Source organism: Nannospalax galili, unplaced genomic scaffold (assembly GCF_000622305.1).
Source record: "Nannospalax galili isolate Female #2095 unplaced genomic scaffold, S.galili_v1.0 scaffold89, whole genome shotgun sequence".
Classification (NCBI taxonomy): Eukaryota; Metazoa; Chordata; class Mammalia; order Rodentia; family Spalacidae; genus Nannospalax; species Nannospalax galili.
In genome coordinates this window covers 737,246-764,067 of record NW_008359211.1, presented here as the reverse complement: position 1 = coordinate 764,067, position 26,822 = coordinate 737,246, and the positions used below count along the sequence as shown (strand labels likewise).

General features: G+C 52.9%; 2 protein-coding genes across 7 annotated transcripts; both read right to left on the bottom strand.

The window, feature by feature from the left end:
* Positions 1-2,120: 2,120 nt before the first annotated feature.
* Positions 2,121-11,526, bottom strand: Ssh3 (slingshot protein phosphatase 3). Of its 3 annotated transcripts, none has more exons than XM_008822880.3 (14): positions 10,979-11,526; positions 10,541-10,578; positions 9,622-9,853; positions 7,645-7,763; positions 7,498-7,569; positions 6,738-6,803; positions 6,445-6,633; positions 6,260-6,353; positions 5,929-6,057; positions 5,774-5,820; positions 4,909-5,055; positions 4,500-4,700; positions 4,135-4,408; positions 2,121-3,075 (listed from the first exon to the last, which is right to left on the bottom strand). In XM_008822880.3, exons 1-14 carry the CDS (start codon positions 11,042-11,044, stop codon positions 2,773-2,775), a joined length of 1,977 nt encoding a protein of 658 aa, XP_008821102.1. In that variant the 5' UTR covers positions 11,045-11,526; the 3' UTR covers positions 2,121-2,772. The 3 variants fall into 3 exon arrangements, with proteins under 3 accessions (XP_008821102.1, XP_017651048.1, XP_029414385.1); XM_017795559.2 differs by having other exon boundaries at positions 10,541-10,581; positions 10,979-11,080; XM_029558525.1 differs by lacking the exons at positions 10,541-10,578; positions 10,979-11,526 and adding an exon at positions 10,048-10,523.
* A 106-nt stretch (positions 11,527-11,632) lies between these two features.
* On the bottom strand, positions 11,633-24,260 carry Ankrd13d (ankyrin repeat domain 13D). 4 transcript variants are annotated; one of them, XM_029558526.1, is made up of 15 exons: positions 24,049-24,260; positions 23,419-23,554; positions 23,171-23,295; positions 22,377-22,422; positions 22,154-22,297; positions 21,728-21,917; positions 15,439-15,505; positions 14,987-15,068; positions 14,724-14,785; positions 14,498-14,628; positions 13,334-13,491; positions 13,116-13,232; positions 12,874-13,016; positions 12,682-12,773; positions 11,797-12,431 (listed from the first exon to the last, which is right to left on the bottom strand). In XM_029558526.1, exons 1-15 carry the CDS (start codon positions 24,136-24,138, stop codon positions 12,233-12,235), a joined length of 1,782 nt encoding a protein of 593 aa, XP_029414386.1. In that variant the 5' UTR covers positions 24,139-24,260; the 3' UTR covers positions 11,797-12,232. The 4 variants fall into 4 exon arrangements, with proteins under 4 accessions (XP_008821097.1, XP_029414386.1, XP_008821099.1 ...); XM_008822877.3 differs by having other exon boundaries at positions 12,060-12,431; positions 12,853-13,016; positions 14,498-14,588; positions 14,977-15,068; XM_008822876.2 differs by having other exon boundaries at positions 12,085-12,431; positions 12,853-13,016.
* Positions 24,261-26,822: the final 2,562 nt, after the last annotated feature.

Genomic DNA, 26,822 nt, shown 5'->3' with positions numbered 1-26,822 from the left:
TGTAGTCCCAGCTGGCCTGGAACTCTCTATGTAGACCAGGCTGGCCTCAAAGTCACAGAGATCAGCCTGCCTCTGCCTCCCAAGTGCTGGGATTAAAGGCATGTGCCACCACACCTGACCTTTTTTTTTGTTTTTGAGACAGGGTCTCCTTGTAGCCCCAGCTGTCCTGGAACTCACTATGTAGACCAGGCTGGCCTTGAACTCACAAAGCTCTGCCTGCCTCTGCCTCCCACGTGCTGGGATTAAAGGTGTGCACCATCACGCCTGGCGAATTCTTATTTCTTAGTGCTGGGATTAAAGGTGTGCACCGTCACGCCTGGCGAATTCTTATTTCTTAAAGTCCATATGAATTGCAGGCTGGAGAAAGCTCTTGAGTTCACCTGCCTTCAGAGCGGCAGAAGCTGCAGTAGGCAGAGCTGGTCTTGTCTCCCTCCCTGTCACTGTTCCCACTGACCCCACCAGTCAGCCCCAGGCTCAGCGAACTGAAAGGGCAATCTGGTTGACTGCAGGAAGGCAGGTAGCCCCAGAGTTTGATCACCACAGTGCATAAGCAGTGAAATTAGCTTCTCTGTACCTGTCCTTGTGACCCTAGGCAGGCCACCCAGGTGGGCTTAATTGATACAGGGTCTCCCTTATAGCTCCAACTAGCCTGGAAATTACTATGTATACCAGGCTGGCCTCAATCATTGTGAGACTGCCACCATGCCTGGCTCGTTTAAATAATTCTTATTCCAGAAAGCATTTGAAGGTGAGCTCTAGCCATGGGTGAATGACTTGGTTTTTTGTTTGTTTTTTGTCTTTTTGAGACAGGGTCTCCCTGTAGCCCTAGCTGGCCTGGATTTGCTATGGAGACCAGGCTGGCCTTGAACTCACAGAGATCTGCCTGCCTCTGCATCCCAAGTCACCATGCCCGGCAACTTGTATTGTTTTAAAAACAAAACCCAGCTGGGTGTGGTGGCACACACCTTTAATCCCAGCACTTGGGAGGCAGAGGCAGGCTGATCTTTGTGAGTTCAAGGACAGCCTGGTCTACATAGTGAGTTCAAGGACAGCTGGGGTTATAAGGAGACCCTGTCTCAAAAAGACAAAAAACAAAAAAAACAAAAACAAAAACCCAAAGTGGACTAGGTACTTTTATGGTTTTCCAGGTTTGCTTTGTTTCAAGAGACTCCAGGTGAAGTGACTTGGAAGTGGTCAGGCCTCCTGCCTAGAACTCAGCACTTTATGGTTAGAACAGAGCTAGGGGTTCCCCCAAGGGCTTAGGAAAGCCTTTTTCATAAAACTGAATGTGCTGTGACTATGAGGTCTGGTGTCAGTTCCCCTCAAGACTGTTTTGAAGGAGGAATTAAAGACACTTCCCCCAAACCCGTGTACTGTGTCATAGTGTCACAAGACACAAAGCATGATCTTCATGATCTTGGGATTAGGTTGGAAATGGGAGAGATGGAAGCACTGTATAGCCCCAACTGGCTTGGAACTCTGTAGACCAGGCTGGCGGCAAACTTACAGATATCCACCTGCCTCTGCTTCCCAAACGCTGGGATTAAAGGGGTGTCCCACCACATTCAGCCCACTAACTAACTCCTCTTGCTCACTGAAATAAGTGGAAGAAAGCCCTAGGCAGAAGGGGTCACTGAGAACCCGTCTTCCCTGGCAGCCATGGGCCGGCCTGGAAAACCAGGCTGTCTTGCAGTGTGGCAGGAAGGTGAGTACTGAAACCCAAATGTGTTCAAGAACTAGTATCATGTGTTCAAAAGCAGGCTCACTTTTAAGGACAGGCTTGGTCTTGTCCAGGTAGGCACTGGCAGTTTCTACTTCCTCATACGTAACTCCCTTCAGCTGTCCCAGCAGAGCCAAAAGCCAGCTGATCCATGGAGGTTTGCTTCCCCTAAACATGCTGAGGGGCAGGGCAGCTAACATTTACCTAGGCCTTGCCCTAGAGATGCAGAAGATAGTATTGGCCATCCCAGCCTCCCCCAACACACCACTCCCCAAAACAGGTTTGTCACAGGACACCTGGGAGACATGAGAAGGCTGGAGGGTAGGAGAGGCTAAGCATGGTGTGTGGTGTATAACAGAGAAGGATCTGAGTGAAAGACAGATGGCGTTGTCGCCACGTGGAAAGTGACATATGAAAATCCTTTATTTCCCAGTACAAAGCCAGATACTGTAAGACTAAAAAACTTGACTGGCTAGAGAGCTTCAGGGACAAGAAGGCTTTCTTTGGCCCAGTGCTCTGTGACCCAGTGAGAGGCAAGGGGGTACTGAGGGCAGCAGCAGAGACTCCATTCAGGTATCTGGGGGGCAAAGGGGGGAGGCTGTGAGCCCCCTCAGAGCCTTTGGGACTAGGGACCGAGGGTACTTTGTGGCCACTGCTTCCCTGGCCTAGCTGCCTTTAGGGTTACAATGGAAAAGGGTGGGAGGAACGGAGTAGACTGCCAGGGGAAACCTGCCCTGAAAAGCTCTGGTTTTAATTCCATGGCTGCATGAACCTGTTAGAGTGTGACCTGGAAATGAAACGAGGGTGATGTCACCCTCAAAGGCACCTTGAGTGGCTCTACCCACATCTGTATAAAGTCTTGAGCTCTTGGCAGGTAGACATGGGCCTGAGACCTAAGGCTTCAGGGGAGGAGGCTGGGGTGATGGAGTCTGGTGACAGCTGGGGAGAAACTATGGGGGAATATTCAGGCACATAAGTACAAGGGGTGCTTATCTGAGGAGCTGTGGCCAGTCTCTACTTAGTGTCTAGTGGGACGTGGTACCTGTAAGGGCTTAGACCTCTCCGTCCTCTCTGCTGTCATCCACACTGGCCTGCCTCACCACCTTTGGATGCCTAGATGGAGAGGACATACCAGCTTCCTCCTGCCTCTCCACCTGTCCCTCCCCCTGCCCCTGCTCCTGGAAGGCCCGGGTCCTGCCGGCCACTAGAGCAGCGTGCTGGAGGGCGACAATAGACTGGCGAGACTTCAGGGCAGGCCAAGGCCCCTTTCGAACATGCTGGCCACCTGTGGCCCTTGATTGCTGAGGGAAGGGATGTGGGGTTTCTTCATCTGAAGACTCATGGGAAGAGAAAACCTGGATGGTAAAGGGTATAAAGAGCCATGGGGAAAAGAGGTAGGTACACACTTCCCAAAGATGGCAGACAGAACCCAGACCCTGCTCCTTGGCTTCACCTACTTGAGCTTTGTTCCGGCCCATAGAAGCCTTGAGTCCCCTGAACCTGCCACTGGGCCTTAACCACCCTCTCCTCCTCCTCTCACCTCTCTGCCTTTGTACGATCAGACCAGTGAGTCACCGATGAAACCCCACCAGGTGCCAGGCCTGACTTGGGCTATGTGGCACAAGTGTCTGGGTGCCTCATTGGGACATGTGCCTATCGCAGTGCCTACATCCATCCATTAATTTCATACCTGCCTATTGGTCCACACCCAGCACCTCATCCAAATGTTCTGTTTGCACATATTCCTTCCTTTGGATCAGCCGTGTGACCTCATGTCACAAGTGAGGCCTGGCTTCCTCAGGCAAGGGCCAGCTTCCTTTCCTACCTAGCTCTCAGCACATAAGTGCTTGTCCATGCAGTCAGTAGGTGGGTGGTATGTGAGTACAGGGGCCTCCACACTGTCCTTTGCTGTGTGGCTTCTCAGCTTTGGGAGGGGCTTCAGGGATGGTCTTACCTATCCTGTCTAATGCAAGAAGCTTCTCCAGGCCATTAGCTGGCTGTGGGGCTCATGGCCTAGAGGGGATGCTCACTCCAAAGCCAGGATCCCAGCCGCTTGGGAAATGAGCACACTTGTCAGGCTAAGGCAAGATCGTCCCTGTTCCTGGTCACATCTGTCCCTGCCCAGACCCTAGGACACTGCTCTTGCCTGCCCTCACTGAGTCCTCTTATCTGGCCTGAGGGCCAAAGGGGAGGAGCCCAGGGGTGTTCCCATCCTCAGGTACTCACAGGACAGGCTTGAGTTGCCTGTTGCAGAAAGTCAGTGTGAGGTAGTCAGTATGGAGGAAGCAAGGACAGCACCTCTAGGCACCCCAGTGTGACTCTGAGGGCCTACACCAGGGCCTGAAGTCCAGCCCCAGTGCTACTCTCTGTCTCTACAAGGCCACTGCAGGTGGAGCTCCCCAGCCCAGCCTCACCTCTGGCAGGTCTCCAGCCTCTGAGGTACTCTCAGGCTCTGAGGAGGGCTCCAGGAGACTGATAGAGCGCATGACTCCTCGGAGGTTGATGCGGGGCCGTAGCCCAGGTTCTTCCTTTGGTGTTGCCTGGCTTTCCTCCAAGCCCACAACCATCGTCTCCCCACCACCCCCTGGTTCTGGTGGAAGAGGTGGAAACGGTGTAGAGACTTCAGGGGCCAGGGGTTCCTCTGGGGAGACCCCACCCACTTTCTGCTCCCAGACATGGCTCTGCCGGCTGTGAGGAGGTGGCCCTGAGTCAGCTTTGAGTGATGCAGTGCCACCCCCAGCATACACATTGACCTCCCCCTTGTCCCCTTCCCCCGTACCTGGCAGTCAGAATGCCCTGGTAGGTCTGCAGCTGGCGCAGGAAGCCAGGGTTGGGGCGCACAATGGGCCGCAGCTCCTGCACGTGGAGCAGGGCCTGCTCCAGGCCCCAGCTGTACTGCTTCATGGCATAGGCCAGCACTGTGGCAGCCGAACGGCTGACACCCATCTTACAGTGGACTAGCACCCGAGTGCCCTGTGCTCTGTGGATGTGGGATGTGGTAAGTCTCCACCCTACCCCCGACCCCAGTGTCCAAGGAGGGGTAGGTAAGGGCTTAGGACCCAGCAGAGCAAGAAGGACTGAGGCAAAGAGGGCAGGGAAGGAAATTGAGCTGAGGGCGGGGTGGGCAGGAGGAAGGCACCAGGCCCTGCTAGACCTGGGCTGGGCAGCAGGAGCTGAGGATGCCCAACCTGGCATCCTCGATGAAGCGGTGCGTCTCCTTCCAGTGGGGTAGCAGCTGTGCGGACTCCTCATCCCAAAGGCGCACGTTGTGGTAAGTGAAGCGCTCAGGGAAGAAGTTGTCAATCTCCCGCGCCATGTTCAAGATGTGGCTTACCCTGCAGCAGAGGGCTCAAGGCCAGGTTGACATGGCAAAGGAGCCAGAGACTGGCCATGGTGTCGGACCCAGCAGATCTGGGGCATTTCCATTGGTTCTTGGTTATGAGGGCCAGGGGATGGCAGCATTTGTAGTGGGACGAGAACCGAGCCAGCTATCCAACGGCTGGCCTTGGCAGCATCATCTTACTTTGCCAAGCTTCAGTTTCCCTGCCAATCCTGACAGATGAGGTCAGCTCAATAGTTACCCTCCCAGGATTCTGGGATGGCAGTTAGCTTTTGAGCTAAGCTGAGATTAGGGTTCTCAGCAGCAGGTGACAAGGGCTATAGCCGGTCTCTCAGAAGTCCATGGTGGAGGGATAACAGGTCCCTGTCAGAGGTGGAAGCCACGTCCCACTAGGAGAAGGCATTTCTTTCTTCCCAGGGATTGGCCAGGGGGAGCAGGAGCCTTTTCTGCTTGACCAGTGCCCACTGCTGCCCCTTATCTCAGCATAGCTGAGGCCTCATTTTTACACATGTGTACAGTGCATGCTCGCAGTGCAGATGGCCATCCTGTGGCAGTCTCAGAGCTCATGTGAAGGCAACATCCCCAGGGTACGATAGAGCAGAGCCAGCAGTGATGGGGAGGTCTGAGGTTCCTGAAGGTGGCCAGGCCACCCCATGGGAAGGCTGAGACAAAGGGAAGAGAGGGCAGTAGTCCTGAGGGCTGCGGAGCCATACCTGTTTCTCTGCAGCTCCTCCAGGTTGGCAGCGTTCCACTCGGAGCCCTGTGGAGTGCCACAGAAGCGCCATGTTCCCTTGGTTTGCCTCCAGCCATGGGACCCATCAGAGTATCTGCAGGGATCTGGTACCCACTTCCCACAGCCTGCACTCACCAAATAGAGGTGGGGGAAGATGCGGGAGGCCCGGTCTTGCTGGGCCATGACCAGCAACATCTGGTTATCAATGAAGTCACGGTACTGCTGGAGAGGGCATCCTAGGCGCAGTTCCAGGGCCTGGCGAATCTGCGGGAGGGCCCAAGGGAAGAAGTTTCAGGTCAACACCCCTGGGAGGCCTCTGAGGATGGTGTGGTATCCTGTCCCATCTAGATAGAGCCAATAGAGCCGAGACCAGGGATTGAGAGATGGCTCAGAACTGGAGGAAACGAGGTGAGAAGGCCCCAGGGAAAGGCAAGTTTCAGGCCCTGGGCTCTGCCACCCTGCCCACCTCTTTGGAAGTGACACTCTCCAGATCACTGGTGTCCAACACCTGCCACAACTCAGCCCGGATTGCCTGTTCCATCTGCTCCTGTTCGGAGGGCCTGGGAGCAGATCCCTCAGTAAGAGGCCCTCCCTTTACTGTGACACTGCCACCCCCTCTTCCTGCCTCCCTCTCCCCTCCCCAGCACTGACTGTCCAGGCTCAGCACCAGGAGGGCGCAAGGACTCCAGGTCAGACATGGCCATCCACTCGTTGAGGCAACTCTGCTCAGAGTTCAGTCTCTCCTGGTAGTGGGCAGCCCAGGCAAGGGTATTGCCACCAGGCACAAGGCCACTGCTTAGAGCCGCCTCACATGCCTGGTGTAATACCTGAAGTGTGGCCCTAGGACAGGAAAGAGAGCCTGGGTCACACAGTCCTTCTTGCATCCCTCTCCTGGGCCTGGTTTGCTATCCCCAGAGAAGAGGCTGGGCCATTCTAGCACTTACCACATGGTCTGGATGGAGATAGGCTTAAAGATTCGGCTCTGCCCACCAGATGTCACACTGAAGCCCCTGCAGGAGACGTAGGGTGGGTGGAACAAAGGCCAGGCTCTCAGTGAACCTGTCCATTTGACAGATGTAAGGAGGCAGAGACCCAGAGAAGTTAGGTAATTTGCCTACGATCATACAGTGAATCAGAGTTGGAGAGATTGAAAGCAGGCCCCTGGTCCAGCCCAGTCCTGCTGCTCTCCAATGTTTTGGCCCACTTTAAAAAAAAAAATATTTCATTTTTATTTTATGTGTACGAGTGTATTGCCTGCACGTATGTGAGTGCACCCATGTCATGCAATGCTGCGGATGTCAGAAGAGGGCTTGGGATTCCCTTGGAACTGGAGTTAAGGACGGTTCGTAGCCACCATGTGGGTGCTGGGAATTGAACCCGGGTCCTCTGCAAGAGCAGTCAGTGCTCTTAACCGCTGAGCCATCTCTCCAGCCCCTGGCCCACTTTTTTTTAGACAGGGTTTTACTCTAGCTCTGGCTGACCTGGAACTCACTATGTAGACCAGGCTGGCCTTGAACTCACAGAGATCCATCTGCTTCTGCCTCCCAAGTGATGGGACTAAAGGCATAAACCACCATGCTCAGCTAAAATTTATTTTTATGTGTATGTTTTGCATGCATGTATATAAGTGCACCATGTGTGTGCGATGCCCACAGAGGCCAGGCCTCCTTTTTCCCATTTCCCCTTCCTGTTGCCATCTCTTACCCATCGCCATCTAGGTACACCTGGGTGTCACTCCAGAGGGGCAAGACCAGGCCCAGGGTGCAGCTGGAGGAGCTGGAAGAGGATGGGAGAGCTGTTGTCTCTCAGCACCTCCTGTTCTTGCCCCCACCCTTCTCTCCCTGCTCCCACCTGCTGTCAGGGAAGTCTACACCCAGGAGGACAGTCTCTTCCTGATTCAGACAGTCTCGGGTGGACACCACCAGCAGGTAGCGGAGCCGTGGGGGCCTGGCTGCCTCCAGCTGTGCTGCCTAGGAAAGATGGAAAGAAAGGCCTGTGAACCTTGGATGTGCTCTCCAATCATACATGGACACATTCTCAGCTACAACAACCTTGACAGCTCCTTGCCCTCCACTTCTGCCACCAACCCCCAGATAAAAGACCAGTGGCTACAATCCAGTAATTTTCAAGGTTTGCAATTCATGGCCCAACATAATGTCTTAAAAACTCTTAAATGGGGGCTGGAGAGATAGCTAAAGAGTTAAGAGCACTGACTGCTCATGTGCAAGGCCTGGGTTCAGTTCCCAGCACCCACATTGAGGCTAACAACTATAACTCTAGTTCAGGGGATCCAATGCCCTCTTCTGACTTATGTGGGCCTTGCAAGACACCGGTGCACTTACACATGCGCAGGGAATACACTCATACACATAAAAACCTCTTAAATGGTGACTGGAAAGATGGCTCAGCAGTTTAGAGTACTGGCTGCTTTTGCAGAAGACCTGGATTTGGTTCTGACCACCCACATGCCAGCTAACAACTGTCCTTAACTCCAGTTCCAGGGGAATCCAAAGCCCTCTTCTGATCTCTGTGGGCACTTCATGCATGGGTGCACTTATATACATGCAGGCAAAACACTCATAATCATAAAAATAAAATATTTTAAAAATACTCTTAGCCAGGTGTGGTGGTGTACACCTTCAATCCCAGCACTTGGGAGGCATAAGCAGGTGTTTATGAGATCCAGGCCAGCCTGGTCTCCATGGTGAGTTTCAAGCCAGCTGTGGCTACAAGGAGACCCTATTGCAAAACAAAAAATACAAAAACTCTCAAAAGGGGAGTGTATAGAAAGGGGGATAACATTGACAGAACTTTTGTTTCTGCTTACTACTTGCCATTTTATTTGAAAAATGCCTTCTACCAAAGGAAAAAAAAAATTTTTTTTGGTCTTTTTGAGTCTTTTTGAGACAGGGTCTCCCTGTAGCCCCAGCTGTCCTGGAACTCACTATGTAGACCAGGCTGGACTTGAACTCACAGAGATCTGCCTGCCTCTGCCTACCAAGTGCTGGGATTAAAGGCGTGTGCCACCACGCCCGGCCCCCAAAGAAATATTAAGGACTTAATTTTTAAAAATTTGGGGTGCTGGGAATTGAACCTAGGACCTCGCACATGCTAGAGAAACTTCATCTTATTTATTTTTAGATTTTATCTGAGTGTTTTGTCTGCATGAATGTATGTGTGCCATGTGTGTCTGGTGCCTAAAGAGATCCTCCAGAACCAGAGGTACAGGTAAGCTGCCATGTGGGTGCTGGAAACTGAACCTGGGTCTTCTGGAAGAGAAGCTAGTGTTCTTAACTGCTGAGCCATCTCTCCAGCCCCAGGTCTTCATCTTATGGTGAGAAGCACACTCCTATTCTAAACCTAGCTTTACTAAAGTCTGAATCTTGTTTTTCATAGTTTGCTGCCAACAGCAAGTGCCTGTCTCCATTGGCATTTGGCAAGTGCCTGTCTCCATTGGCTTTCTTGCTCCAGTGGACCCCAGACTTCCACATGTGCTTCCTTCTGCCAGGGCCCACCAGCTCCAACAGATGCCTCACAACCCTGAGTACCAGTCCCTCTCTGGACAACTCATACCTAGTAACATCAGGAGCCTCCTGTGGATTAGCAGAAACATTCCTTGTGTAATCTCCATTTTCTTGATTCACTCAGGACAAACCTCCCCGTCCTCTCACAGCCCTCCTGGGATGGCATGACCCCACCCTGCTATGATGTCTTTAGCTCTAGATGAAGCAGCAGGATTCTTAGGGTTTGGGTAACCCCTCTACTGCACAAGTATCCCTGATCCCACAGCATTGCTCCCCAACACACAAGTTCTGGACGACTCCTCACCAGACGGATGTCGTCCTGTGGCCTCAGCAACTCTACCATGTGGTGCAGGTGCTGTGTTTGCACCTGTTTCCGGGGACTCTGGAGTTCTTGCCTACTGTCTGTCTGGTCCTCAGCAGGATGCTCCTCACCCGAGGGTTCCTCCACTGGCTCAGAGTTGGCCTCAGTTGCATCCTCACTATCCCCTCCATCCTGTAGTCCCAGGACAGCCCCTCGGAGCACTGCAAAGCTTTGCCTGACAGGGTGGTGGGGGAATTGTTCAGGACATAGGGTTCTGGAACTTTACCAAGTGTGAGTCCGGGAAGGGACTGTTCAAATGGACTGCTCCCCGCCACCCCATCCCCAATCAGTGGAATGAGGCACACTTTGCATTTTGGGGTTTTTTTGTTGTTGTTTTTGAGACAGGGTCTCCGAGATGCCTCAGCTCACCTGGAACTTGCTATGTAGACCAGGTTGGTCTCAGTCTCAAAGATCTGCCTGCCTCTGTCTCCTGGGTTCTGGGATTAAAGGCTTGGACCATCAGTTTGCATTTTTAACAAGGCAAGGTGGTCAGCATCCAGGCCAGCCTTAGGCTCAAGTTCCTTCTCACCTGGCTTTACACATCTGGGGGTGCTACCCTTGCCGGGTGGCAGTGAACTCAGATGCTATAAACTTGCTTGGGCACCTAGGAAACCTGAGGTCCTGTCATGCCCTTGGGGCTGTGACCATCCGCCAGAGCCAAGGTCCAGGTAGTGTGTGAAAGCCAAGGCAGCCCTGCTGATTCTGCCACAAGCCGGGATGTGATGCTGGCCAGCTCCAATCGCAGCACTGGGCTTCCATCTGTACTAGTGTTTGGTCAGTATTCCAGTGAGCCCTTGATCTGTGATACCTGAAGCCTAGAGCCATGGCTAGAGGGAAATGGGTGTCCGGAGAAGAGGCTCACCTGCGCTGAAGCCGGCCTCTGCGCCTGACCACCCGGTCCTGCTGAGAAGGCAGCCGGAGCACAGAAAGTGAGAGAGCTGCTCCACCCCCACCCCCCACCCCCCGCCCCAGGAAGCACTCAAAGCCTCGCCTCCCCTCTCCCCTCTCCTCGGGTATCGGGGGGAGGGGTGGAGCCAGAAGAGGTACCAGCCAATCCCTTCCTACCCAGCTCCTGGGGGAGTTCCAGCCTAAGTCCGGGCACCAGGCGCGGCGGGCTGGGGGTGGCGAGGGTGTGGGAGGGGTGAGGGCGGCTCTCAGGGCCGCGGGGGCCTAAGATCTCCAAGGGTCGGGAGCCCCCTCCGCCACCCCGAGGCGCGAGGCCAGCTGCCCTGGGCAGGACGTGCGCCCCCGGGCCCGGCTGGCAGCCAACTGCGTGAGGGCAGGATCGAGCCAGACTCACCGTGGGCCCCACCGGCGTGGACCGGCCGCTGGCCGGGGGCGAGCGACTCACTGTCACCAGCGCCATGCCAGGCCGGGGTGACCGGGGCGATCACCCGGCACGGGCCCCGCAGGACCAGGAAGGAGAGCTTGGAGCCACCGGGCCTGGCACCTCCTCGGGAGCCGCCCTTAAAGGGCCAGACTCCAGCCCGGGCGGCGGTGCGGAGTCTGCACGGACGACCGCGGCCCCTCCTCAGCGGCCTCCCGGGGCGCTCCACGCCACACCCCTCCACGCTGGGGGCGGACCGAGGGTGGGGCTCAGGTGCGCAGCTGGACCTCGCGTCCACTGCGGGGCTTGGCCGCCCGCGCACGAGGCGGCCAGCCCTCCTGCTCCGCCAACGTAGATCACCTGAGCTATCTCCTGGTACAAGGACTCGGGTCTTAGAACTGGTTTCCAAACTCTTTTCCCCTTGCTGGTTGGCCTTCAGAAACCTCCATTCTGCTGGGATCTGGGAGACCAAGCTTCTGGGGAAACAGGGCTCAGCGGTTAAGGGCACCCAGTGCTCTGGCAGAGGACCCGGGTTCGATTCCCAGCAGCTACAAGACAACTGTAACTGCAGTTCCAGGGGGTCTGATGACCTCTTCTGACCTCCTTGGGCATTTCGTAACATGGTTGCACTTACATGCAAGCAACGCACACATAAACATAAAATGAAAAATTAAGAAATAGCCCCTGAAGGCCACAAGGGGTGCTCAGGGCCACTCTGGAGGTGAACAGGGCAAGGGGAAGTGACTCAAAGTCGCACCAGTGTAGAATCCAGGCAGGAACCTGTGCCTGAGCCCGGGGTTGGGGGTGGGAGCTCTCCGCTGTGGTAGGCGATGGGGGTCCAGCCTTTATGTCTCCCCTAGGAGTAGGGTCAGATTCCAGGAAGGCCAGGCTGGGAGGCAAGGAGGAACCTGGGTAGGTGGGGTAGGGCTCAGGGGGATAGTTTCTGGAACACCTGCTCTGTGAGTGGTCTCTTTTACAGATACGTACGTGGAGGGTCTGAAGCTAGAACTGAGGTCACTGCCCCTCAGAACCCCCCACCCAGTGTCCCGTCGGCTCCAGCCCTGGGAGGACAGCCAATCTGCTGCTGCTGTTCTTTATTTCCCTCGGTCCCACTGCCAGCCCCCCCCCCAGGCTCCAGACCCCCCAAGCACAGCAGCAGTTTATAAATAAATAAATTACAAAAGCAGGCAGAGGGAATGACTGCAGAGCCCTCCAGGGCCTGGAGCCTCAGTGCTCTGTGAGGGATAGCTTCAGGATTCGCTGCAAGTCCTCTTCCTCCTGCTGACCCCGACGTTCCCGCTCCTCCTCTTCCTTCGAAGACAGCTCCAGGGCCAGGCGAAGCTGCTCCTCAAAGCTTGGGGGTGTTCTCTGAGGAGATCCTGGACCCCTGGACTCTGTGGACAGCTGTAGGCTTTCCTGGAGGGCCCTTCAGGGCAAGCATGGGGGGAGAACAGACCAAAGAGAAGGCTGGGGGAGGAGCCAAGGGGCTGAGCATGTGGTTTTGAGGGGCACAGGGTCTGGAAGACAGACAGGCAGGACCTGTCTCTTGGTCCTTTATTCTGCTGGTGAGCAGCATTTTGCCAAGGTGAGGGCATGGGGTTCTAGGATGAGAACTTCTCCAGGATTCCAACCCACCCCCAGCCAGTCAAGGGCCCCCAGGTCCTGCAGGGCCTCACCGTTCCAGCTGAAGCGGCTCCTCATATACTGTAGCTTGGAGAGGAGGGTGAGTGCCAGGCCGTGTGTTGGTCAGCGCTTCCCACACAGTCACCTGCAGCAGCCAGAGCCCAGAATATCACCTGGGCCCTCTGCCTGCAGAGGCCAGGACCCACCCTCCATCCACATCCCACCTGCTCTGCCTCTGTGCCTGCCTCAAGTAGGCTCTGCTGGATGGCAAACTGCAGCAGGTCATCATCTTCATCTCGAAGGGGCTCGTTGCCCTCAGCTCCCAACATGCTGTACCCCTCAGGCACCTCAAACACAGTGGGGTCTACCTCACATGGGAAAGGGCTCCCTGGGCAGGGCAAGGGCAAACAGAAGGGTCCACACTCAGCCCTAGGGCTGCTCAGAGAGGCCCCACAGCCACCTCTGCCTCCCGGAGCTTTATTCATACCTGAAGCAGAAAACACAGAACTGCGAGCCGGGACCCACACGGAACTCACAGGCTCATCACAGCCATAGAGATTGCTGAAGGTGATCCGGGCATTGAGCACATGGAAGAGGGGGATCTCTGGGGAGACAGCCAGGCTTGAGCTGCCTACTCTCTGCAGCACCCCCAGCCTTGGGGAGGGTGTCATGGCCAGGTCCTGACTGTTCTGGGTTGCCCCTTACCAATCTTGACTGGGAAACCCGGTGGGAGGTGTAGAGTGATAAAGTCCCGCAGTTTGGCAAAGTGAGCATTGCTGATGGCCATTAGGTCAATGATAGGAGTCACCTGGTCACCCAGGGAGAGCGGGTGCTCCTCACTCAGCCACAGGGTTGCCTTGAACCTGTCCAGCCGAACACAGGAGGTGGGTCAGTGACTCTCTGGTGGCCCACCATCTCTGATCACTTGCCTGTGGTGCCCTCCTCCCTGTTTAGCTACCGTTAACTGTTGTCCCCAGGAACTGAGCCCTGGCCCTGGAGCCTGAGCCACCCCAGCCCCTGGGCCCATTCTGGTACTGATGATGGCTTTATGCCTCTCTTTTGGTCTGCGTGAGGAGGTCAGGGGCCAGGTTGTGGCTTCTCTCTGGGTCTTGTTCACAGCCTGGTCCTCATCCTCTGCTCAGAGCTAGCCAGTGCAAGTGTCCTTGACTATGCTTTTCTGTTAAACTCTGCCCGAGGGCTGGGACTCGATGTCAGACTCGATGTCTGAGAGGGTCCACATGAAGTCCTGTGGAGAGCGCTGCACCTGCTTATAAGGCTGTGTTCACCATGACTACATTCACCATGACCACGTACATCTGGACACCAGGTCCTTGAGAGGCAGAGAGGCAAGTGTGACTTTTGTTTTACTGAAGAGGAAACCAGACACAGAGGGGAAGATTATTTCCTCATAATACAGTCAGTGGACAGGAGTGCTAGGCCCTTCTCACTTTGTCATGCCCTGGTCCCTGGCATGTGCTCACTGAGTTGAGCAGGAAAGCAAGACAGGCATGGTGGATCACACTGGTAATCCTAATACTTGAATTGCTTTGAGCTGGAGGCCAGCCTGGGCTACAAAGTTGAGTTCCAAGCCCTCCTAGGCTACAAAGTGAGACCCTGTAGCAATAAGGCCAAAAATAAAAAAAACATGATGGTACCACACAATTGTGACCAATTCCCTGGGCGCAGGTGCATGCTAAAGTGTTCAGACTATGTCTACAACAGACATGGCTTCCACCCTCCAGAGCAGAGTCCAGAGAGAAGCTGGCTAGGTGAGCAGGTCCTTTACTATGAGGCTCTTCATGTGCGGTAACAATCTGCTAGTGTTCAAAGAGTTCACTTGGGGTTCCCCAGCCCACCCCCAGTCCTCACCTCTGTACTTTGCTGGACATCTCAATGGGGCGACCAATATTTCTTGATTCCAGGCTGAAGGTGGGGTCAAAGTATTCCTCAGGGGAAATGGCTGTGGGGTTGGTGGGGCTGGCTGACTGCTGCACGGGAGCCTGAGCGGATCCCACGGCAGAACTCAGCCTTCAGTATAGACAGAAAGTGCCCTGCCCACCCAGTCTTGGCCCATCCCCTCCCCAGCCATGCTCACCCCGCTGTGGGAGGAGTGCTGCTGGGCCATCCCCAGGAAGGACTGGAACGGAGTCTTCCCCCCTGAGGAGAAGTGGTGGGAACCTGTGAGGGAACTTTGGGCCGCTGCCTACCCTGCCTTCTGCCACTCTGCATGGGAGCCACCTGATGGCTGGGAGAGGGTTCTGGGAGGAACAGGGAGGCCTTCCAGCCTGCCTGGGATTCTCTGGCCCTGGCCCCAGACCATAGGATGACTGGGCAGCAGGCAGGCGCACCTGGCTTTACCTTTGCTCCTTGACTTGTCCTGATCAGAAAGGTGCTCCGTGCGTGTGCGTGTCACCAGCTCCACGTTGGTGGCACTGTACACCTGGAGAGCAAGGGGAGACAGGAACTCAGGGTTCAGGACCTGTTCCCCACATTCAGCCTCACCAGCCCAGTATCCAAGTTCTCCTGTTCCCAGAGACAGACAAAATCTCTCTCCTCACAGTGGAGCAGGATCTGAACCCCAAGAGCCACTAAAAAGGACAAAAAAGAAGACCCTCATTTGATCTCAGAGCCCCCAGGTGGGGTTCAGCAGGAGCTGGGCCCTCAGGAAGTCTCTTTGGCTGCTCAGTGTTTCCAGGGTCCAACAGCTTCTCCCTCCACGCTGTGGCTGGACGGGGGGCGGGGAGCGTTCAGCTCCCAGGTCTCATAAGCTACCCCCAAATCCCCCCTACCCCCCCCGTGGCCTCTCTTGCCTTGGCCTCGTAGCCACTAACAGTCTCCATCTTCTCAGATCGCCATCCCCAGATACCACATTTGTTCCTGCAAGAGACCAGACAGGAGCTTGTGAGGATCCATACCCTCCTGCCCACACACACAACCAAAGCCCCCTCACCTAGATGGCCCTGACTACTCAACCCTGAGGATCCCTTCCCACCATGACACATAGTGGGAACCTGGAAGAGGGGTCTGGATAGCGGGGAACATTTGCACAAGGATCAAGGACCAGGAGCTAAGAATGATTCTTTTTTAAAAAATATTTTATTTTTTATGTGTATGCGTGTACTGCCTGCCTGTAGGTAAGTGCACCTATGTCATGCAACGCCTGCGGAGGACAGAAGAGGCTGTCGAATCCCCTGGAACTGGAGTTAGGACAGTTGTTAGCTGCCATGTGGGTGCTGGAATTTGAACCCAGGTCTTCTGCAAGAACAACCAGTGTTAACCATTGAGCCATCTCTCCAGCCCACTTTTAACTTTTTATTTTATGTGTATAAGTGTTTTGCCTGCATGTTGTACAATGCCTGTGGAGGCCAGAAGAGGGCATCAGATCCCCTGGAACTGGAGACTGATGGTTGTTATGGTGGTGGATGCTGGGAACTGAACCCAGGTCCTCTGCAAGAGCAACCCATGCTCTTAACCACTGAGCCATCTTTCCAGCCCCACTTTTAACTTTTTGTTATGGGAAATTTCTAACATGAGCTGTGACTATATTTGCCTAGCATTCTTGAGGCCCTAGGAAAAAATAAGATTAATAAAATAAATAGGGCTGGTGAGATGGTTCAGTGGGCAAGACACTTGCAACCAAGCCTGACTACCTAAGTTTGATTCCTGGGACCCTCTGCTGGAAGAAGAAACACATAATATTAGAACATGTGTATGCACATACCCACATACAGTAGATACATATATTTTTTGGGGGAGGGGGAGAGTCTCCCTGTAGCCCCAGCTGGCCTGGAACTCACTATGTAGACCAGGTTGACCTTAATCTCACAGAGATCTGCTTGCCTCTGCCTCCTGAGCGATGAGATTAAAGGTGTATGCTTTAAAGGAAATACCGCCTGGCAGAAGACCCAGGTTTGATTCCTAGCACTCATGTTGGGCATCTCACAACCACCTGTAACTCCAGCTCCAGGGAGTTTGAGGCCAGAGCTTCTATATCCACACAGAGACTAGAGGCAAGAGGATCAGGAGCTCACCGTCATCCTCAGTAACACAGGGAGTTCAAGGTCAGTCTGGGGCAGAGATCTTGTGTCAAAACAAAAAGGTCTGGGATATAGCTCAGTGGTAGAGCACTTGCCTAGTAAACAGGCATTTGATCTCCAGCACCACAATATAAACAAATAGCTCTATGAGTTCAAGGCCAGCCTGGTCTACAAAGTGAGTTCCAGGACAGTTGGAGCTACAGGGAGACCCTGTCTCAAAAAGACAACAGAAAACAAAAAAACGGGGGCGGGGCTGAAGAGATGGCTCAGCAGTTAAGAACACTGTTCTTACAGAAGACCCGGGTTTGAATCCCAGCACCCACATGGCATCTAACATCTGTCTGTAACTCCAGTTCCAAGGGATCCAACAACCTCTTCTGTCCTCCACGGGCATTGCACGACACAAGTGCACTTACCTACATGCAGGCATAACACTCATACACATAAAATAAAAATAATAAAATATTAAAAAAAAAAACAACCACCCCAAAAAACAGAAGATGAGGCAGGAGTCCAAGGTAATCTTGGCTACAGAGAGTTTGAGAATAGTCTAGACTACATGAGATCCTGTCTCAAATTTTAAAATAAAAGGAAAAAAAAAATCAATAAAACCAAAAGCTGATTCTTTGAAATGATTCGCCAAACTGACAGACCTCTAGCTACTTTGATTCAAGTGAAAGGTGAGAGGGAGTTCAAATGATTAAAATCAGTAACGAAAGGGCAGGCATCCCAACTGACCTTACCAAAACAGAGTATTACAACAAATTTAATAATTTAGATGAAGGGCCAGCAAGATGGCTCAGTGGGTAAAGGCACTTGCTGCCAGGCCTGACACCTGATTTCAATCTCCTTTTACCATGTGGGTTGGTGTCTTCCTAACCGCCACATGCATGCTGGGACATGCACGCACCCACACACATATATGTATGCATAAACATAAACAATATAATTATACTAGTAATAATTTAGGGGCTGGAGAGAAGACTCAGTGGTTAAGGGCACTGACTGCTCTTGCAGAGGTCCTGGGTTCAGTTTCTAGCACCCACATGGCAGCTAACAACCATTCATAACTCCTGTTCCAGGGGATCCAACACCCTCTTCTGACCTCCGTAGCATTGCACAACATAGGTACACTTACATATATGCAGGCAATATACTCATACACATAAAAATAATAAAATACTTTATAAAAAATAATTTAAGAGCTGGGCGTGGTGGCTCACGCCTGTAGTCCCAGCACTTGGGAGGCAGAGGCAGGCAGATCTCTGTGAGTTCAAGGCCAGCCTGGTCTACATAGTGAGTTCCAGGGCAGCTTGGGCTATAGGGAGACCCTGTCTCAAAAAGACAAAAAAAGACAAAAAAAAAAAATTTAGTGAAATGGACAAATTACTTGTGAGACGGAAACTACTAGAACTAACATAAGGAATAAACTAAATAAGACCTATTACAAGTGATGAGATTCTTCATCATCATCATCATCTACCCCTCGACTGCTTCACCACTGATTCTACCAATTATTTAAAGAATTAGTATCACTTACAAACTTCCAAAAAACTGATGAAAAGGTGACATTTAACAACACATGCTATCAACTACTGTCCAGATACCAAAACCAGACAAAGAAATGCAAAGGAGAGATTGGAGAGATGGCTCAGCAGTTAAGAGCACTGGCTGCTCTGCAGAGGACTTGGGTTCAGTTCTTAGCATTCACATGGTGGCTAACAACCATCTGTAACTCCAGTTCCAGGGGATCCAATGCCCTCCTCTGGCCTTTGCAGGCACTGCATGCACAGGTACACTTACATATGTGCAGGCAAAACACACACATATAAAACAAAAAGGAATAAATACAAGAAGAAATGTAAACATTAAAAAAACACTTTTTAACAAAGGAAAAGGAAAATACTGGCTGTGGGTACAGGTCAGTGAAAGAGCACTTGCCTCGCATGCAGCAAGCCTTGGGTTTGACACCAGCTCAGAGGAGGAGGCAGGGAAGAAAGCTAGCTACAGACCATATTTCTTTTTTTGTGGTTTTATTTATTTATTTATTTTTTATTTATTTTTATTTTTTACAATCTTTGTGAGACAGGGTCTCCCTGTAGCTCCGGCTAGTCTGGAACTCACTAAGAAGACCAGGTTGGCCTTGAACTCACAGAGCTCCACCTGCCTCTACCTCCGGAGTGCTGGGATTAAAGGCGTGTGCCACCATGCTAGGTAGTTTTATTTTATGTGTATGAGTGTTTTGTTTGCAGGAGGCCAGAAGAGGGCATTCAATCCTGTGGAATTGGAGTTACAGATGGTTGGTGCCACATGGGAGCCAGAAACAAAACCTGGATCCTCTGCAAGAGCAGCCAGTACTCTTAACCACTGAGCCGTCTCTTTGGCCCCAGTCAATATTTCTTATAAATATGAGGGCAAAATCCTCAACAAAATATTAGCCAACAAAATCAAGCAATCGACAGAAAGAATTATATGCTGAAAACAAGTAGCATTTATCCCAAGGAATACAAGGCTGGTTCAATATAAAAAACTCAACTTATGTAATAAATCACATGACAAAAGCAAAACAAAGGAAGCAGAAAACGTGTCCTGTGAAAACACAAAACACTGGGTATGGTGCACACCTGCAGTCCCAGCATTTGGGAAACTGGGGCAGGAGGCTGGGCGTGAGCTTAAAAAGCAAGCCTGATTTATATAAGTGGATTCTAGAGCAACCAGGACTAGAGTCAGACCCTGTCTCTAAAACAAAAACAGACAAAAAACCTCAAAACATTGTAGGAAAAGCAAAAGAAGCAGGGCATAGTGACACACACCTTTAATCCCAGAACTCTCATGGCAGAGGCAGGTGGATCTTTACGAGTCTGAGGCTACCTGGTCTACAGAGTGAGTTCCAGGTCAGCCAGGGCTACATAGTCAGACCTGTCTAAAAGGGTAGGGGGAGAAAGAAAGAAAAAAAGAGAGAATTCGACTTAAAGACTGGCAAAAGTGGAACATATGCACAATCCAGGCAGAGGTGGAGGCAGGAAGATTAGGAGTGCCAGGTCCACCTGGTCTACTTAAGACTTTATCTCAAATAAACAAAAAATAGTGGCTATGCAGAGCACTGGCTACTCTTTCCAAGGTTCCAGGATGGGTTCCCAGCACCCACATGGTGGCTCACAACCATCTGTAACTCCAGTTCCAGGAGATCCCACACCCTCTTCCGGATCTGTAGGCACCAGGCACACATGTGGTACACATACATGCATGCAAATACACAAAATAAATCTTAAAAATTAAAATGACAAAAAAGAAATAAAATAAAACCAGTTAAAGAATCTGAATAGCCATTTGTCAAAAAAAAGACCCAATTTGCACATGAAAAGATGCTCAACATTATTAGTCATTAGGGAAATGCCAATCAAAACCGCAATGAGCTGCCATATCCCATCCATCAGCCCGGCTAGAATCCAAAAGCGAATGAATGAACAATAACATGCCTTGGTGAGAACATGGAGGAATTACAGCCCTCATACGCTGCTGATAGGAATGTACAGTGGTACGGCCCCTTTGGTAAACTGTCTGACATTTCCTCAAACAAATACGGAGCTGCTATATAACCCAGCAATTCCACAGTTCATGATATACTCAGGAGAAATAAAAACATACATCCATACAAAATTTCTCTATGAAAGCATATGGCACAATCATTCCGAATGGGCAAATGGTAAACAACCCAAATGTCTATTGATGGACTGATTATTATGGTTGGTTCATAATGGATTCAGCCATAAAAAGGAATGAAGCATTACATGTCACAGCTTGGATGAACCTTGCGAGAGAGAAAAGAAGCCAAGAAGCCAGGACTCAAAAGGCAACACATTTTAAAAATTCTTACTCATGTCAAAGTTCAAAGTAGGGAAATCTATAGCAACAGAGAATAGATTAGATGCTGAGGGCTGGGTGAGGGGACATCACAGCGAAAGGGTTTCTTCTTGAGAGGATAAAAGCCAGGCGTGGTGGTCCACGCCTTTAATCCCAGCACTAGGGAGGCAGAGGCAGGTGGATCTTTGTGAGTTCAAGGCCAGCCTGGTCTACATAGTGAGTTCCAGGACAGCTGGAGCTACAGGGAGACCCTGCTTCAAAAAAAAAAAAAAAAAAAAAAAAAAATCTAAAATTGACTGTGATGATGGCATATATTTGTGAATAAAAGCCAAAGTCAATACCCCACCCTAATCTGAGCACTCTTTGCTGGTGGGGGGATCAGCCTCCCAGACCAGACAGAAACTTCATTAGTGGTAGTTTACCCTGGGTGTGGTGACAGGCATCCATAATTCCAGCACTCAGGATGTTGAGGCAGGAAGGTTTCAAGTTCAAGACCAGCCTGGGTTGTATAGTGAGACCCTGACTTTAAAAAAAATGTGTGGTACTGGAGAGACAGCTTAGTGGTTAAGAGCACTAGCTGTTCTTCCAGAGGACCAAGCTAACAACCATTTTAATTCCAGTTCCAGGGGATCTGGCACCCTCTTCTGGCCTCTGCGGGTTTACATGCACATGATGCACTTACCATACATGCAGTAAAACACTCACATGTAAAGTAAAATAATAAATACCCCCCAAATTTTTTTTGGTCTTTTTAAAAAAAATATTTTATTTGTTATTTTTATTTTATGTGTATGAGTGTATTGCATGCATGTAGGCAAGTGCACCCATGTCGTGCAGTGCCCACAGAGGAGAGAAGAGGCCATTGGATCCCCTGGAACTGGAGTTATAGACAGTTGTTAGCTGCCATGTGGGTGCTGGAATTCGAACCCAGGTCTTCTACAAGAACAACCCATGCTCTTAACCTCTGAGCCACCTCTCCAGCCCCTGTTTTTCGTCTTTTTAAGACCGGGTCTCCCTGTAGCCACAGCTGGCCTAGATTCACTATGGAGACCAAGCTGGCCTCAAACTTAGAGATCTGCCTGCCTCTGCTAGGATTAAAGGTGAGTACCACCACGCCCAGGCCCCCCTGCAATTTTTTAATATAGTTTTTGCTATTTCTCCTCCATCCCCACCCATGGTGTGCCAGGCCCCAACTGACCTCTCGAAGGCCACATTGCGAGTGTCCAGGTGGGTAGAAACGATAGGAGAGGTGAGGCGGCTGGCCACATGCTCCTCACTGGGCCTCATGGCAGCGAGTAGGGCTTCTGGTTCATGCAGAGCTGGCCCTAGTATCTCTGTATGCACCACCTGCCGGTCATGGTCCACTTCCATCACCAGGGCTCCTGCCTCTGCCAGTCAAAGGGGGTGGGGTTACAAGAGGGAGGAGATCAGCACTAGGAATATAGCAAGGTACCCTTGGCCACCTGCTGGAGTGGAGTCTCAATCCCTGGATTCCCCTCCACACTCAGCTTCAGTCTCCATGCCTGGAAAGTGCAGAGATAGAACAGCACCATCCTCACAAGCCACTGGAGTGTCTGAGGGTACCAGCATGACTCACAACTACAGCAATCACCCCAGAGCCTACCCTGGCCTTTGAAGATGAAGCTCCTCCGGCCTCGCTGCCAGGTCATGTGCTCAAAGCCCAAGAGACTGGTATCCACACGCAGGCTCTCACCCCGCTTCCACACACGGTACACATCACTCGGGCACATCTTAGACACAAGGGGTACTGCAGGGAATCGCAAAGTCACCAGCAATCCCCAAAGGGTCCACTCCAAATCCCTGGCAGCCAACTGGTCCCCACTCACCCCAGCTGGTGAACTCCCACTTCATTTCCACGTAGAAATCAGGGGCCTATGAGAGAGCAGAGCTGCCCATCAGGGCCTGGCCTGGTGCTGGAGGTCCAAAAGCCTTGGGGCTCCTAATCTGCTACTTTCTGGGAGCCTGCAAGTCTTGATGTACTGCCATGGCCCAGCTACACCCCAACTCCAATCAAACCCTGCCCAGGAAGAGGACCCAAATGGGGTCCTAAAATGGTGTACGTATCAAGAAGCCATCAGCATTGGCAATCGGGGGCCAGTCTTAACATGGCTCACAGCCCACTGCAGGCCCTCCAGGGGCCTCTGCGTCTTCTGAGTCTCTGAGGCCTCATCTGTAAAAATGTAAAGACCTTTCCCGGCCTGCCCTGATGAGAGGCAGAGCTGTGTCCTGCTAGCTGGACCCCTTTGTACGATTGCATTAGGGTGGACAGAACAAAAGTAGGTATTCTGGGGACCCAGGCCATCTCTACCTGGTCACTTTTCTCCAAGAAATCTCTATTCTCTAGGAAGCCCAAAGCCTAACATTTGTCCAAGAGACTCCTGACATCAGGGTCCCTTAAATCTGGTAAAAACTTTCCTTCCAGAAGGCCCAGTCTCATCCACATGGGCCTGGGATCCTTTCCTTACATGATCCCGGGCAGAAGTCAAGACAGATAGATGGTGGGAAAATATACTGCACAGATACTCTTCCAAGGCCAGGCCTGGCACAGGGTACAGTGTGGCCCCTGTCATGATTCCCTTCCCCCCATACAACCTGACCACAACCTATGCCCTTACCATACCTGGTGGAGTTTGTTGAGCAGTTCTGGGATGCCAGCCAACCTCTGTGTGGCCCTCTGGAAGTCCCGATACTGAAGTACCAACTGCACCATCTCGGGGTCTCCAGTGCTGACCGCCTCCTGGAGGACTGGGGACAGCGACTGCTCGGAGAAGCCCTTCCGGTGGCCCTAGGCTTGGCTGCTCATTCCCACCCATCAATCCGGTTTTGGGGGGTCTCAAGAGAAGACCCTCTGCCCGCCCTGTGTTGTACCTGCCCAGCCCTGGCGGCTCTCTTTGCCCACGTTGGCATTATGTCGAAGGAGAACTCTCACAGACTCCAGGTTCCCCAAGGACACAGCCAGCTCCAGGGGGGTCCGCCCTCGGGGGTCTTCCTGTTCAATGTCGTGCTGAGGGAGATAGGACACTCAATACAAGGCAGGAGAGAAGTCAAGGCAAGGAGATGACCAGATTGAATAGGGCTGGAGCTACTGTGAGAAATAAGGACAACAGCCAGGTCAGTGAGATAGTAGAGGGTGGCCTGGGTGGGCCAGTGGGAAGGGCTTGTGAATTTCCCCTGCCCTCTGCCACCCGCAGTTTTCGGCCTGGTGGATTCAGGTGAGGGATGTCAAGAGTTTTGATGGGCCTGGGACCAGGAGCAAGGCACTTGTCCTCAACCTAGCTCAGAGATGATGTGGGCGAGTTGGGGGCTTTGATGCAGTGTGAGATGGGCAGAGACCGGAGCAAGGTTCAGCGCAGGGAGATGCAGCTCAAGTGTGAGGGCAGGTGACCTGGGGCTGGGGCTGAGCAGTCAGGATGCGGCTGCTGCGGAGAGGAGCCAAGACAGACTCCGCACCTGGGGAGAGGATCTGGTGGACGGGTCGTGTCTCCCGTCGGGCCTCACCTGGCGGCTGTGCAGCGCGGCCTCCAGTTCCCGGTGCCGGTTCCCCCAGACCAGCCGGTGCAGCGGGAAGGTGGGGCCCATACCGGCCATGCTGGGCCTCAGCACCGCATCGGAGCGGGAGGGCGGGCGGGCACGGCGGGGGCGGCCCAGCCCTACGTGGCCTGCGCCTGGCTCGGCCCCCGGGGCCGCAAGTCTGCTGCACCCTCCCTAGCCCCGCGGACCCCGCGGCGGAGGCAGGGGCGGCCAGGGCGCGAGCCGCAGGGAGGGCGGGGCAGGGCCCAATGGGCGTGGCCACGCCGGGATGGCCCCTCCCACTCCCCTCCCGCAGCAACAGCAGCCGCCGTCCCTCCTGAGCTTTGGGGATGGGTGGGGAAGGGGTGCGCTGTCCTGTCTCCATGGCAACCACCGGCGCCCAGGGAAATGCCCAGTCCGCACCTCCAAGCCGGAAGGGTCTGTAAGGGGCGTTCCGGGAGGCGGGGCCTGGCTGCAGCTCCGCCCGCGCCTGCAGGGGGCGCCCCTGGCCCTGCGCAGAACCACCCCCTTCCTAGCGGGTCCGGAAAGGGAGGGAAGGCCCGGGGACAGGGCGGGGCGGCTCGGCGGGGTCGGGGGGGGTCGAGGGAGGAGAGGCTGGGCCCAGAGAGCTACGCAAGAGTGTGCGTGCGTGGGTGCGCAGCTGGCCCTGGTCTGGCGAGCCGTGGTCGTTTCACTCGCACCCCCTCGCCCACACCCCTGATTTTTTTTATCCATTCCACTGTCTGGTCCCGCGGGCACCGACTGTGTTTCACCGACGTGAAGTGGGAGGTCTTGACCCCATCGCTGACAGGCTACTTAGCTTTCTGGGGATGAGCACCCAGCCACTGCCCCTAATGCTAACCAGATCTTGTAGCCTCTTCCCCAAGGACCTGTCCACCTCCCCTCCCCACCATGGATGGAGGACATGACATCACCGGTGGGGGATAGTGTGTGTGTGTGTGTGTGTGTGTGTGTGTGTGTGTGGTGGGGGACCCAGCGGCACTGGAGTCAGGAATACTGAGGTTGGGGAGTAGAGGCCCAGCCGGTACTAGGGCTTTCCTGGTGGGGTCCTGTCCGTGGTGCATACTGCCTGAGGCTGCACTTCGCCGTCATCATCAGGGAAGTAAGGAGAGTTTCGAAACCGGGCCTGCATCTCCACCCACACAGAAACTAGGGTGCACGCAATCAGTGTAGTTCCGGTCCCTGGTTCTCTGGGGCCCTACCATAGGGTCTCTGATCTCAGTTTTGCTGGGTGTTGTGTCCCCAGTCAGACTTTCTCCAAAGCTGAGCCATTTTATTTTTGTCTGTGGAGGTCAGAGGACAACTTTTGAGAGTTGGCTTTCTCCTGCCACAGTGTAGGTCCCAGGGATAGAAATAAGTGTGTCAGGGTTAGCAGCAAGCACCTTTGTCTGACAGGCGAGTTTGCCTGTTTTTTTTTTTGTTGTTGTTGTTGTTTTGTTTTGTTTTTGTCTTTTTTTTGAGACAGGGTCTCCCTGTAGCCCCAGCTGATCCAGAACTCATGTAGACCAGGCTGGCCTTGAACTCACAGAGATCCTCCTGCCTCTGCCTCTGCCTCCCAGGTGCTGGGATTAAAGGCATGCACCACCATACCTTGCCTATCTCCTCATTTCTAAGACATTGGTGTGATGCCGTCTCTCTTGAGAAGGCATTCCTGCTCAATGATCCTCATGTCTGCAGACTGACTCCCACCTTCTCCCTGTGTTTAAGTGGCTCTTGTGCTGTCTGGGATCCATGCTACCCACGTGTCAGGTCATCTGTGATGTCTGGAGTTCAAAGGCCTCTGAACATGTGGAGCTGGTGGAGAGTTAGGTTGTTGATTCTTGCCTTTCTCAGACTGTCCTGTCCTCATGCCCTCCCCATCCTAAACCTCCAAGGGCTACAGTCTTCAACAGTTCCCTGCCACCCCCTTTGGGCCTCTCCTTGGCTGACAGGTTGTCTGCTCCTGTTCCCCTTTTGCCATCCTGATGCCACCTCCAGAACATCTCTGGTCTTGGGTAGTCCATGTTTTCCCATCAGAGTGCCTAAAGCCAAATCCAACCACATTTATCCTCTTCCTCCCAGACTAGCTGTGCTCTGGATTGCCCTACTTCTTAAATGGCATCATGGCCTCCTTGTATTCATCTTGGACACCCCACCCCACCCTCCATTCCCAAGCCTGGCCTGGCCTATTCGTGCATGGCCATATTCTGCTGTCTGTCCTCTTTCCTTCCTCTGCTACCACCATCACAAGGGCATCTTCCCTGGATGGAAGCGGTGGCCCCATCTTCTTGTTTCTTGCAAAGTGGCCATTTGTTTTAGAGTCAGTTCTCATGACCTCAGCCCTGCCCAGAATCTTTGAAAACTAGCCAGGCATGGTAGTGAACACTTGTAATTCCAGCACTTGGAAGGTGGAACAGAAGGATCAGAAGTTCAAGGCCATCCTTGGCTATATAGTGAGTTTGAAGCCAGCCTCTACTAACTGCCCAGAGCCAAGCCATGTTTAGCATCCCAGTCTGTTCATAGCTCCAGGCTATAGTCAATGAGCATTCTGGGCCTTAACTCTGTACGTTAAGTCTGACATTTCAGGGCCCTGATGCCTGGTTCCTTCCACTGTGCTTGGTGACTGAGCCACTCCTAAGTACCTGACCCTTCCTGACCTCAGAAACATCCCCACCAATGTCTGCCCCAATGCTGGAAGCCCAGCTCAAATGCCATTTCATGGAAGACTCCTCACTACCTGTCCCAGCACCAGCACCCCGGTG

Coding starts and splice junctions, on each gene's coding strand:
- Ssh3 (XM_017795559.2), bottom strand. CDS start 11,044: ATGGCGCTGGTGACAGTGAGTCGCTCGCCCCCGGCCAGCGGCCGGTCC. Junction 6,804..7,497: donor GTGTACCTAGATGGCGATGG/GTAAGAGATGGC, acceptor CGTCTCCTGCAG/GGGCTTCAGTGTGACATCTG. Junction 6,354..6,444: donor CCTGGTGCTGAGCCTGGACA/GTCAGTGCTGGG, acceptor ATCTGCTCCCAG/GCCCTCCGAACAGGAGCAGA.
- Ankrd13d (XM_008822875.3), bottom strand. CDS start 24,138: ATGGCCGGTATGGGCCCCACCTTCCCGCTGCACCGGCTGGTCTGGGGG. Junction 14,786..14,986: donor GGACAAGTCAAGGAGCAAAG/GTAAAGCCAGGT, acceptor ACTTCTCCTCAG/GGGGGAAGACTCCGTTCCAG. Junction 12,432..12,681: donor GAGCCGCTTCAGCTGGAACG/GTGAGGCCCTGC, acceptor CTTGCCCTGAAG/GGCCCTCCAGGAAAGCCTAC.